The sequence below is a fragment of the Chamaea fasciata genome, unplaced genomic scaffold (genome assembly GCF_029207755.1).
Source record: "Chamaea fasciata isolate MVZ Bird 193981 ecotype frontalis unplaced genomic scaffold, bChaFas1.0.hap1 SCAF_2, whole genome shotgun sequence".
Classification (NCBI taxonomy): Eukaryota; Metazoa; Chordata; class Aves; order Passeriformes; family Sylviidae; genus Chamaea; species Chamaea fasciata.
This window is the reverse complement of record NW_027094087.1, coordinates 108,529,192-108,542,154: the sequence shown is the minus strand read 5'-3', so window position 1 is coordinate 108,542,154 and position 12,963 is coordinate 108,529,192. Positions and strand designations below refer to the sequence as shown.

General features: G+C 44.5%; 1 protein-coding gene and 1 long non-coding RNA gene across 2 annotated transcripts in view; one reads left to right on the top strand and one right to left on the bottom strand.

The window, feature by feature from the left end:
- Positions 1 to 498: 498 nt before the first annotated feature.
- Positions 499 to 2,235, top strand: LOC136285619 (uncharacterized). Its single transcript, XR_010719498.1, has 2 exons — positions 499 to 783; positions 895 to 2,235. It is a non-coding gene; the product is annotated as an uncharacterized lncRNA (long non-coding RNA).
- TSPAN7 (tetraspanin 7) overlaps positions 1,954 to 12,963 on the bottom strand; it is an 83,781-nt gene continuing 72,771 nt past the window's right edge. Inside the window, exons 6-8 of the mRNA XM_066177018.1 lie at positions 10,175 to 10,258; positions 3,486 to 3,558; positions 1,954 to 3,106 (exon numbers count right to left, since the gene is read on the bottom strand). Coding sequence (XP_066033115.1) covers positions 3,490 to 3,558; positions 10,175 to 10,258 — 153 coding nt within the window. The 3' untranslated portion in view covers positions 1,954 to 3,106; positions 3,486 to 3,489. The remainder of the gene's footprint in view (positions 3,107 to 3,485; positions 3,559 to 10,174; positions 10,259 to 12,963) is intronic.

Genomic DNA, 12,963 nt, shown 5'->3' with positions numbered 1-12,963 from the left:
CAGGTCAGCCTTCCCAAGGCATCACAGGGAGGGATGAGGCAGCAGAGCCAGCCTGATTCCTCTGCTGCTCATTGAGTTCATACCGGAGGGAGCAGAGGAACTGCAGCCCCTGGGACAAAAACCTCTGGTACCTGTGGCAGCTTCACCTCCGGAAGGAAAATCTCGTGCCTTTGTGCCCTGCTGACACGGACCCGTTCTCTGCAGCTCCGGCTGTGTTTCCTACATCAGCTACCCCACTTCTCCTGCAGGAGGGAGGGGAAGGAGAGGAAGGGAGCGCGGGGATGCTCCACCCCGGGCAGGGGATGCTGCGGTGCCAGCCAGCACAGCCTGTGTGGTCCCGGTCCCAGCCCCAGCCAGAGGGATTTCGTCAGGGAAGCCCCTGGCAGTTTCTCCACCAGCCGGATCCTCTTCAGGGAAGCTGCCAAGAGCCCAATTAACACACCTACCCCATAAAAGCAGGAGCGGTGCTGTGCTGAGGGAAACAATCGAGCACGCACTGAAGGGCTTTGCTGAATGGACTTAATTCAGCGCTTACGTCTTAAAGCTGAGCGCAGCTCAGCTTTCCTGAATGGGGACAGGCACGTTTGGGGGCCTGCTGACCTGTCACCCAACATCAGCATCTTCAAAAGGAACAGCTCTTGGCACAAACAACTCTTTCTTTCAGGGGAAAAAAAAAAAGGGAAGAAACCCAAGGAGAGACTGGTGCTTTTGTACTCCGGAAGGTCACTGGTGGCTCCTGAAGGAGGCGGTGGCAGCCTCACCCACCTCCCTCCCCTCCGTGGGGTAAGGGGAGACCTGCCCGGGAGTGAAAAGGGGAGGGAAACTGGGGCAGCTGGTGGGCCAGTTCTCTCTGGTATGGGAAAACATCGCTCTGTGAACATCCTGTGCCTACAGGAGAAGGGCATCGCTCCAGCACCGCGTAGCCCCAGCAACCGAGCGAGCGGCTGTGACTGCTCTTAAACCCTCAGCAGAGACTGCAAATGTGAGTGCTGTGACCTGCCGAGTGGCTTTGTCCCCAGCACCGTCCTGCTTGGCTGCTCAGCACAGATGCAGGGCCTGTATTGGCATCTCCACCTTTAAAGATGCCTCGCTCCCTCATGGCAGATGTTTTACTGAGGGCAGACTTAAATTTGGGGACCAGATTCCTCTCCTATTTGCAAAGCTCTTTTTCCTGCTCTGGAAGTGCTGTCTGAATAAAGCTACAGAGGATGCTGCTGGGGTTTTTAAGATATGCTGGCACGTTTCTGCCCGTGACCCCTTTTGGAGCCGTGGGTGGGAGTGCACTGACCACGCCAGCACCACTCAAGGGTTCACCAGGATCTGATGCTGGAGGCACCAGGCGAGGCAGTCCCCAGGGCAGGGGGTCACAGTGGCACTGATGGATGGACAGACAGACAGACAGCTGCACAGATCCCACAAACAGAAGGCTCCAGGACTTCTCAAGTTTCCCTCTGTCCACACTGCCAAGCTAAGGGCTTGGCCCAAGTTTAAACTTCCATGGGTTTTCTGTCAGATCTGTGACGTTTCACTTATTCAAGTGAGAAAGAGATGACTGCCTGCCTTTCCACAAGCCACCCCCTCCACCCCAAAGCTCTCTTCCCTCTCACCAAAATCAAGAGAGAAATGCTCAATGCCAAAATCACTCACAGCACCAAGGATGGGATAATTAAACACTGCAGTTTAACAATTACAAAAAGAAAAATTGCAAAGCAGAGGGTATGTATTTGTCACGTGGTGAAACCAGCCGTAGGAGTTTTGAAACAATTCCAGCTCTTTCTCCCCCCCCTTTTTTTTTTTCTCCCAGGGTAGTAACATTTTTCTTTTACAAGCAAATTAGTTGTTAAAAAACTCAGAGGCATGTCATGCCAAGCTGTGCCTGGGTGTTTCAAGTTCACTGTCCCCCCCCCAAAAAAAGAGTTTCCTTGTAACTAAAGAATGAAAAGGAAGCAGCTAGAAATCTGTAATGGTTCCATTTATTAATACGTATATCACAAATACTCACAATATCAATGCATTCTCGTTGGCATGCTAGACAGAGGCATTATTAAAAAAGTCCTATTTTTTTAAAAAGGTTTTAAACTTTTGCTTTCCCCCAAAAATATTTCATATGCCTGTTGTTTTTTTTTTTGTGATTTTTTTTGTGTCTCTGTGTGTGTTTTTATTTCAATTTGATTAAACAATGTATTTGGTGGCTGCAACCTCAATGCAAAAAGAAAGGAAAAAAAAAACCAAAAACAGGAAAAAAGTATGAAGGCCGCAGTACAGCACAGTTCAATTAGTTCATAGCTACGTAATAAAAATAAAGGGAGCAAAAAGTTCTGCCTTCACAGTAAGCAACAACACAGCTTAATAACAGTATTACACAGGATCAGGTTCCGAGGCAAAATGCACTAGACAAAGCCTACCGGGATACGCACTAGGCATACAACACTGAGTAAGAATCAAAGATGTAGAAGAACATCAGGAATAACAGTTTCCCTTCAAGCACAACATTTTAACATCATTTTCAAGTATCTTTATGTTATGTTACTGATTCCTTTGTTTTTGGGGAAAGGGGGACAGGCGCAGGGGAAAGGGGGGTGGGGGGAGGGAAAGGATGGAAACCTTAGTAAAGCAATAAACAAAACAAGAAATTAAGATAAAACCCAAAAGAATATATATTTCATATACCGGTTTATATGAACGTGTGCAACACTTATTAACCATGGTGAAAGGCTAATTGCGCCCTCCAGTCACTACATGCACAGCCCGATCAATGCTGTTAATGAGTTACCTTTGTTAACTTACGATGCAAACTACTGTGTGACCAAGAACATACAGACGGTGCCGTCCTAACGCCGAGCCGCGGGGTGGGGAGGGCCGGCTCCGGGGGCCGGGGGGACCCGGCCGCTCTCGGTGGCACCGTGGAACTTCACAGGATGGGACACTACGCATGGGACAGTTCGGGAGGTGGGGTGCGAGTGTGCGCGCACACGGGCTTGCTCGTGGGGGTGTGCGTGCGTGCGTGCGAGAGACAGTGTGTGCTAGAACATTCATGGCAGTCTTTCTCCGCTTCTTGCAGCTCCTGGTCTTCACACAGGCTCTGGACTTCACACTTCTCGAAAGACTGGAGAGCGGGGAGGATGAAAAAAAAAAAAACAACCATAAAAAACCCCCACCCAAACAACAAACCAACGAGTGGGTTGCTTTGGTTGCTAACAGCATTCAAGGCAGGTTTTTGCTCTCTCTTTCCGAGAAAACGGAAAAATTTGTCACTACAAAATTCAACACCGCATTCCACCCTCCCTCCCCTTTTTTTCCCCCACCCACCACACACAAAATTGGGATGAAAACCCCAAAGCAAAGAAGCCCAAGGGAAAGGCTAATTCTCAATGAACACACTCAGAAATTAAAACTTGCTGGCTTTCTTCAGCAGAAGCAGCACAGCCATGACAACACAGCGAGGCTTTTCTAGTTTTACCACCTGGAAAACGGGAAAAGCTCACCTTGTTACACCATCTCGTACTGGTTAGCAGTAATAAACCGGGACAGACAGCATGCCAGCAGCATCCCGATCAACTGTTCCAGACAAGACAGAGACAGAACAGAATTTAAGTTAAATTACATCAGTGCAGAGCATTGGTAAACATGTATTTCATGTTCTGGTGTTATTATGCACAACGTATTTATGCCCTGTTTTAAGGACCGCTCTAATTAGAAAAACAGCATCAAAATCTGTCATCTTTCTTTGCCAGACCTTCCTCTTGATTTTTATCATTTACTTGACAGGCAGCATGCCTTTTTGGTATTCTTCAATCCTGTTGTCAATGTCTGGCCAAGCCTGATGTGGATGAATAAATTGCTGGGGGTGTCAGCATGTTACAGGCCGTGTTTCACTTGCTCCACCTGGATTCCTCACCACCACCCATCAGCCCTGAGAGCTGGTGTCTTTAACTACTTTATCACTGCGCCAGGGAAAAGCTCCCTGATGTCCCAGAGTGGTTATGCTTCCTTTACAAGGGATGCAGCACTGTAGAAATGAGCGCTGTAAATCTGGAAATAACTTTTTTTAAAGTCATTCACTGTTCCCTTGGCTGTCACTCAGATTATTGAAAACAGATCCCAGGCTTCCACTCATCAATAAGCACTCAGTCTTTTCAATGTTTTGTTGACTGCAGTTTTTAATGCTTCTTGCATGTGCCAACAGTGTTAATATGCTGTAAATAATTCAACCTGGCTTTTCTCATTGGGGTTGGTCAATTAATTAACTCCTCAGCATACCCAGAGCATGCCTAGGTATGACGGGCCGGCTGCTCTTCCAAACTGGCTCCTCCTATCACACTCCTCAGGATTGTGTGTGTTCCTTCCCCTAGACCAGGCAGTGCTCCCTGTTAACACAATCATCATCAAAACACACATCTTCTGTACCAGGCAATTGCTTGACTGGGGCTGGCACTAGCCCAGAGCAAGGCCAAGCCAGGGTAACTCAGATCTGGATGAACTGTTCCCTGTCTCAAAGATGTCACAGTCCTTGTCAGACCATGCTTCTTTTGACAGAAATTTGCTCCATTTCCTGTTTCAGTGTCCACCAGAGCTGTTCTGGGAATTTCTAAAGGGCACAGAGGCACATTTAAAAGCAGGTTGAACCCTCCTGTTCCCCACATGCACTCCCTGATTTTGGCACCAAGGATGACATTGCCTTGCTTGTAACTAGAAGTGGGGCAGTGGTACCACCTGCTGACCAACCTCCAACAAAAACCAAAGCTACCAGGGTACCAGGGGCTGAGATTTTAGTTGCCAAAACAATATGTACATGGTGAAAACCCTCCTCAGCTCTGAAAGTCTCACTTGATACCAAAAAGACATTTTAGCCGTTTTGTTGCCTTTTCTACTCATCACTGGGAGGATGATCTAATCAATTGTTGAAGGCATTGCTGAAAACCAACGACATTCTACAGGTTACATAACATTCCTGCAGCTGACTCATGCACTGTTTCTTTAGCTCAGTTCAATTTTGGAGAATGAGATTTCTGTTTTGGACAGTACTATGTATTTCTCCATGGTCTGACAGGCTGAACAGAGTGAGTGCCTCTGGGTGGCCCTGTTCCACCTCCTTCACTGCCACTTTTCTGAGTGTGTGGTGACTTTCAAGTTTTTCTTCACCTTCCTGGGCTGGACTCGTAAGTTACTTCTCTGCCTTATTTTATTTTTGAGCAATATGAACTCCACAGTATATTTAATTCAAATTATTTTCCCTGAGCAAATTCCAGCCCAGACCCAAATCAACTCCTCTCTACAATGGCCAGGAATGTATTTTCATTGAAGTTCTTTATTTTTCCCCATCACAATCACCCAGATTACAGCCACTGTTCTTAACCACAATCTGCTACTTGTATCAGGTTTACAAGGGGAAAGATGCTGTAGCCTCTACAAATAGGAAACCACAGGCTTTTCTTTCCCCCTTCAACTGGACCAGACTTCCCTGGATACCTCTAATTAGGGATTCTTCTGTTCTGTGCAGACTGTAACTCTAATAATCAGCGTGCCTAAACTTAGTAGCATCTGCAGTAATAGTGTTTTGTTTTAACCAGCTCACCCCTAAGACAAATGGCAGGTTACTCCTGAATGTATCCTCTAGATCTTTGGCCCACTTACTGATTCTTGGCTCTGACCTTAGGCTGGTTTCGGCATTTAAGTGGTTATAGTGACATAATGTTTAACTCTGTATTTCAAAAATAATGGCATGCACATCAAGCCCTTGCACACACATTTTATTCAGCATTTCTAAGTATTACCAGGACATAGCAGAGCTATAATAAAAATTCTAGAAATACTTTGAATCTATATAAAAACATGTGTTTTTCCATGTGTTGACTTCTACATTTAACCACAAGAGCACTGTTCCTCCTGTAGCCAAAAAGAGGCAATATTGTACTGAGTTGCTGGGTTTTCTTTGCGGTGCTCCCTCATTACAGGCACAACTACAATCCTCTGCATTTAAGTCAGGCTAGAGGCTCCCAGCCTGTGCAGCACAAATCAGCCCTCTCCACCCTGCCTTGTTCTCTGCATTTGTTCCACCACTTGCCTCCTCTGCTCTTCAGGCAGGAGGAAGCTCCTTATCCTATTGTGCACCAGGTTCCCGCAGCTCCTTTGAAAAACCAGAAGAATTGGAGTTAAAGGATTCCCACAAAGAAACTGCTGCTGGGACCTGCATTCATTTCCCCACACTCTCATTGCCTCTCAAATGCCCCTTGTCAACTTTTATCCACTTATTCATTTATTTGATTTGTCCTGATTTTTGAGTGCTAAGATGTCAGACTTGGTTCTGCATTTGTCTTCTCTCCTACTTTTTTCCTTTCTTCCCCTTTTCCCTAAGATTATCTCAGTCTTCTGAGCTATTATACAGAAAGCAGAGAGTTTTCCATACCCTGGTCTTGCCACAGGAAACTTGAAAATGCTGACAAATTCTTTGGTTTAGACAACTGGGAAATCCACACCCCTCAGGTGTGTCCTCTGTACTGCCATCACAGGTCATTCCAGCAAGCAGAATACAGTGAATTTCTCATGGTTTCTAGGAGCAATATCTGGTACATCTTAGTTCTGACCACTGAAAACCATCCACAGGACATTTTGTAGCAATCTTATGCCTCCTGTACACATAATAACCGGCTTTTTAATACAGTTATTCTGTAGTAGTTACCACTGACTGGAAGCTGTTCTGCATGACATATTTATTACACCTTATTATACTGAAGAGAAAGAAACTGAACTGCAATTTGAATTTCCATTTTATTTTGGGTCTTGGTACTGTGACCATTTTTCATTCTTTGGGAGAATTTCTATAAATAGAAATGTGTTGTATTAGGAATTCATCAGCACATCAGGTAAGCCAAAACTGGGGGGGTTTAATCCATCAGGAATAATTTTTTAGCTCAATACCTTGTCATATTCTCAAAATTCAAATCTCCAAACATGCAGGTCCTCTGGCTCTATTTTAAAAGAGAGAATTTTCTATGTCACATGTCACTTATTTGAGTCAGACTCCTGTGCCTGGTGTGCCTCTGTCACAGGTCCTACCTCCACACTGAATCCACTGTAATTTAGTGTTTAGAAACAGATCTAAAGAGTCGGCTTTAGAAACAACCCAGTCTTAGACCAGAATTCACAGAATTTCTAGGTTGGAAGAGACCTTCAAGATCATCGAGTCCAACCCAGCCCTAACACTTCAACTAAACCATGGCACCAAGTGCCACATCCAGTCTTTTTTAAACACATCCAGGGATGGTGACTCCACCACCTCCCTGGACAGACAATTCCAATACTTTATCACTCTTTCCATGAAAAGCCTTTTCCTAATATCCAACCTATATTTCCCTTGGCGTAGCTGAAGACTGTGTCCCCTTGTTCTGTCAGTTGCTGCCTGAAGAAAGAGACCAAGCCCCACCTGACTACGGCCACCTTTCAGGGAGTTGTAGAGAGTGACAAGGGCACCTCTGAGTCTCCTTTTCTCCAGGTTAAACAACCCCAGCTCCCTCAGTCGTTCCTCACAGGGTTTGTGCTCCAACCCCCTCACCAGACTTGTTGTCTCCTCTGGACATATTTCAAGTCACATATTGGTTGCTGACATGGATCCCACTCCTAAGCCCTGAGCAAGTCCCTGTGCTCAGGGAGGAGTTGTAGCAGACCAGGGGGATGATGTCTGCACCAGAACTGGGTCCACATGCAGGCAGACATACTCACAGTAATGCTGACAGTAAAGAGGGCAGGTGGATGTTGCACAGTAGAGAGGGCCCATGGCTGCATGGGAATTTCTCTCAGTATGATGGCACCTGTATATGCCCAACAACTGGTTTGGAGCATGTGGAAAACACCTGATTTTCAGTCTTTCAGCACAAAGGGAATAATGTGGCCTGAACATTGCACTGAGTCTCCCCTACTTACAATCTATAAACCTCTCCAGAGAGTGTTCCTTGCATTCCTTAAGCCAATGCCTGCACTGTAGTTTTATCTAGGCACAGCTCTGCATCATCTATGCAGTTTGCATAAATTTATTCTCTGTTGGGCACAACACACCAATCATTTTTCTGCTCTGAAGAGCACCTGCTAAACAGAAATTATTCCAGCTGGAAGTCGGCACTGGCATCCAAGTCCAAAAACAATCAAATTTTATTTTATTGTTATTATTTCAAACCCAAGGAGCAGAGCAGACAGGGTCAGCAACACAGTGTTTTTATAAAAACCCTTGACTGATGGGGAGGTCTGTGCCAGGCCTGTAAGATTGGAAATGCCATTACATCAGCTTTCCCTGTTTCTGGGCATCAGCACATCCTCCATGCTAGTCAACACCTAACAAATCACGTGAAGGAAAGGCCCTTGAGCATGCTTTACTGTAGAAGAGCAACATGATTTAATTTGTCTTTTATTTAGATGAAACCTATTCTCAATAGGAACACGGAAACCTCGCCTACAGCTGGAGCCCTGCCTGGCATTACTGCCAGCCCTGTTAATCTGAAATCAATCTGTAAACACTGGCCCTGATTGGGCCCAGCAAAACAGATTAGGCAATAAATTACAACTGGCCACCTTCTATTCTTCATGACCTGGAAGAGTCGCGTTTTTCTCCTCTGCAGCCTCTCTTTTCACTTTGTTTGCTAACACCTCAAGCAGCTGGGTATGCCCTCGCAGTGCCAGAGCCCAGTGGGGCTGGAGAGTGACATCCCCACCTGGCAGCGGGGCTCATGGTGCCACCAGCAGTGTGAGATGCCAACACCACATCAAAACACACCTCGTTTTCCCCCTCAGTCACAGGGACAAAGTGCCTTGCAGCCCGTGCTGGCTGCAGCCTGCCATGAGACACCCATTAAAGGCTTTCAGGCAGTATTGGTCCTGATTTTTTTTCCCCAGCAGCATATTTTACAATTCTACTCGTCTCATTTTTCTTTTGGATAGCTTTACACGAGGCATTTAAAAAGAAGCTTTATAGCCTTCTGGCTATCTAGAACTCAAACTGAAACCCGAGCTTGGAGTTCTACAGCAGTAATCAAGCCATAATCAAGGCTGGAGAGGAGTATCTGTGCTGTCACCATTCATCAAGAACTAGAATAGCCCATTAAAAAAACCCCTTCCACTCATCCATGCACAAACAGCTCCAGATTATTCACCTTTTCTGGATCCCAAAAACCTGACATGCAGGCACATGCTTTGAGCAGATGCTGTTGTGATGAACCAACATTTCCACCCACACAATCCATGCCCTCCTCACATCCAACACCTTGGCTACAGGGCATCAGGCTTCCAGATGTGTCCAGGGCAGGGCAGTCAGCCAGCCTGAGCCCAGACAATTTTAGGGTTCCCTCAGGCTGTGTGTATGCTGATGGAGGAGTTGTGGGGCCCATTTTCCACAGGGCTTGGGGACAGTTTTGAATTGTGCATATTTTCCTCTCTCTCATTTTTGCACATTTCCTGTAGAGTCCTTGCTGTCACACATGAAGTGACTGTTGATGTATAAAGGAACATCTTGTTGAAAGATGCAGGTGTTTTCCTGCCCCTTCTTGATCAGAACAACCTGATCAGACCTTTACTTCCCCCAGTTCCTGTCTACATAAATGCAGTTTGAATATCATGGAGTAGAAAACCCCTTCCGAGCTCTCCTCTTGTCGCTCTCTGCACTCCTTTTGGTGCAGACGAGGTTTAACAATCTGATTTTGGTAGACTTATCAGTTCTCAGTGTTCACTGTTAAAGGGAAAAATAAATAAAACTGGTCACAAATTGTCCCCTCCAGGCTCCAGATCCAGGATAGGGAGGCCCGAGGGTGCACTCTTTTGAATTCTTGAGTCCTTTAAGAACAAATAAGAGTACTTAGAAGATAGAAGCCTACCCAAACAATGGATAAGCTATTTGTCTTCTTAGCTGTTTATGCTCCATTTAAGCCAATGTTTTATTGGGTTAACCTCTGTTTGACCCAGTGGAGGGACAAGTTGTTTTCCTTGAGCTAGTCATTAGCTCAACCGTAACTGATATTCCCAAGGAGAAACTTCATTTAAGTTGAAAAAAAGAAAATCAATGAACAGATGACCTCAGGACTAATGAGCATGCTGAGTTCAGTCCCTTTCCATAATCCTTCCATCCTTGAAGTCCAGGTAAAGAAAAAGAGGGGAAAATAAAAGGGAGGAAGGGGAGTGTATATGCACTTACCTGTGAGAACGCAATCCCAAAAGCCACTCCAGCTATGATTCCCATATTTGTCTCCATAAAACTGGTCACCAAGTCATAACAGCCCTGGAAAACAAACATCATCATTCCTTGTACTGACCTTCCCTGCCATGAATGCATACATAAAAATTTCTCATTTAAAATGAACTCTGGCTAGACAATATTTCTGCTCTAATTTCCAACCGTGGCACCTTTTTAAAACAGCAATTCTGAGTGAATGATGTGGAGTTGTGGGGAAAAAGAAGTTCCTTTTAGAAACAAATGCATTTCAACACTTTTTAAATCTAAATGTGATGTTGCAGTCATTTTAATGGGTCTTTTTAAAGAAAGTCTGTTAAAAAACAATATAGCTTTGACCTGAAATCAAACCAGTAACAATACACCAATGTTATAACACAATACAGATGTCAAAAATGAGTAAATGATGCTGATTTCTTAATACTCGAGATATTTAATAAAGTGTCCCTTGAGGCATTCTGCTTGCCTTTACCCATCAAAGGACACCAGGCAAGGCACTGAACAGCATGTAACTTTAAACCATGCAACAAAGTTATCAAGGGTTTTGTATGAATTTTCTTGGCTCATTTGCCCTTGGACATAGAATTCCCTGTCCTGCTCCCCAAACCAAATCTTCTTTGCTGACTTGTTTTCTTAGGCCTCAGTTCAGAGCTCAGACTGGGGCCACAGGGTTCATGTACAATATCTGCCCTTCTCTTGGATAGACTTTTTTGAGATGTTCCCCCTCGGTACAATAATGTTTGCCAAGATTCTCCCTTCACCTACTTGATCCCTCAAAAAAGCATTTGAAATTATCTCCTAGTTTGTGGTGTCTAAATTAATCTAAACAAGTGACTTGATATGTGAAGAAATAAGAAAGATGACATCTTTTTTTTTTTTTCTTTCATTATTAACCCATCTGTCCCCACAATCCAGAGTCTCTGCTCACTCACTCCCTTTTGTCACCTTCCTCAAATGACCAACACTGTGGTTTAAGGCCAGTCCCGAGGAGTTCCATACATTACAACTTTATCCACTGTATCAGAAATTGGAAAACTCAGAAATAACAACAGTGAGCTGCCTCTCCCAGTTTGGACTCCTGTCCCCTAACAGAGAAGTGTCTCCACATTTCATCTACACCCATACACCCCTTGTTCTGCAAGCCCTGTAGGAACTCTTTATGACCTCAGAGCATCAGCTGCTTATGAAAAATAGCAGTGAGAAGGACAAACAGTGTCCTTTATTACAGACGGGCCATTTATTCAATAAATTGAACCATTTCTTGAACTTCTTTTATAACATCACAAGACATTCAATCCAGAGAGTAATGAAGTGCTGAACCTAATAGTAGCTGAGGACCAGCACAGCTGGTCCTGATTAATTTCTGAAATGTTTCGGTGTACACGTGAACTGTGTTTTACCACAGTGTACAGTAGGTCTGATTCAAGCTTGCTTATTTAACCCATCAAGCAACTATAGTTTGCATGTCTTACATGTTATGCAATGAGATTAGATTTCTCAAGGAGTATTTTCATTCTGTCTGACATGGCTTAATGCTCTCCCAGCCCTTCTGAAATCTAATCTGTTGAAGAGCCTTCAGGAGATGCAACACCAAAGCACAGTGGCAATTTGAGGGAGACAGAAGATCCTGTCAACAAAACATGCAATGGCAGAGTTTTGATCACCCTCCTCACTTGAAGACTGTTTTCCCAAGCCACAATAACCTGTTTATGGCAGCACATTGTTTACTTATGGCTTGATTGCTCAGTCCTTACATGGACTGAGAGTGCAAGCAGCACCCACGAGCTGCATTAGAGGACAGAAGTGTGTGCAGAACTGTGTGAGCACCCCCGCGTGCTGATCCAGAGATCCAGAGCACAGAAGGGACAGCTCACAAAGGATCTGATCTCTCTGGACTCCATGCATCCGTTCCTTTCTCAAGATTTTAGAGAGAAATAGTTTTTGAGGTTTCTTGGTAAAGAACTGTGATTAAAAGCACTAGATGAACATTAATTAGCTAATCCTAATGACAGCTCCTAAAGTTAGGTATTAGTGTCTTTGGAGATGAAGAAACAGAGAGCCTAAATAATTAACCCAAGGTCACTAAGCAAGTTAGGGTCAGAATTGGCAAAGAAAATCCAGGAATGCTGTCTTTTAGTCCTGTAATTATATAATTAGTTTAATCCTCTTTGGTTAATTCATTATTAGTCCTCAGAAACTGCTAGTAATTTGATTAGCTCACAGAGAACTCGTCTTACTGACAGTTTTGCAAAATCCACCAAAAGATGTAATTCAAATATACTTGTCCACAGGCATGGTGAGAAGGGCCTTCCAGAGCACAGGCAATAAATATTTTCCTTTTTCTCCAACACACAGAGAGCAAAGGGCCTATTTCCAAGATGAGCAAGGGGCTTGGGTCAGAGGCAATGATGTTTGCTATCCATCTGAAGTGAAAGAATAGGGCCAAACAACATTTTCTCCTTCTTGCTTTTTATTGCCATGTGCCTTTCAGAAGCATTCCACTTTGCTCAAGTGTGTCTGGGACAAATCTCACAGCAGCTGAACAGAAACCTGCAATTTTTGATTTTCAGTGGCTATGTCAGAAAACGAGACAAAACCACATGAACTTCCAAACATCCAAACTTCCTCTAGGTAATTAAATCAAGTAATTACTTCAACAATTTCCTGAGGAATCAGCAGTCCTTTTCTGTCAGGTGACTTGTGCATTCTACAGGAGAGCAAGGAGCAAGAATAGCTGGAAATGTGCTACTAGC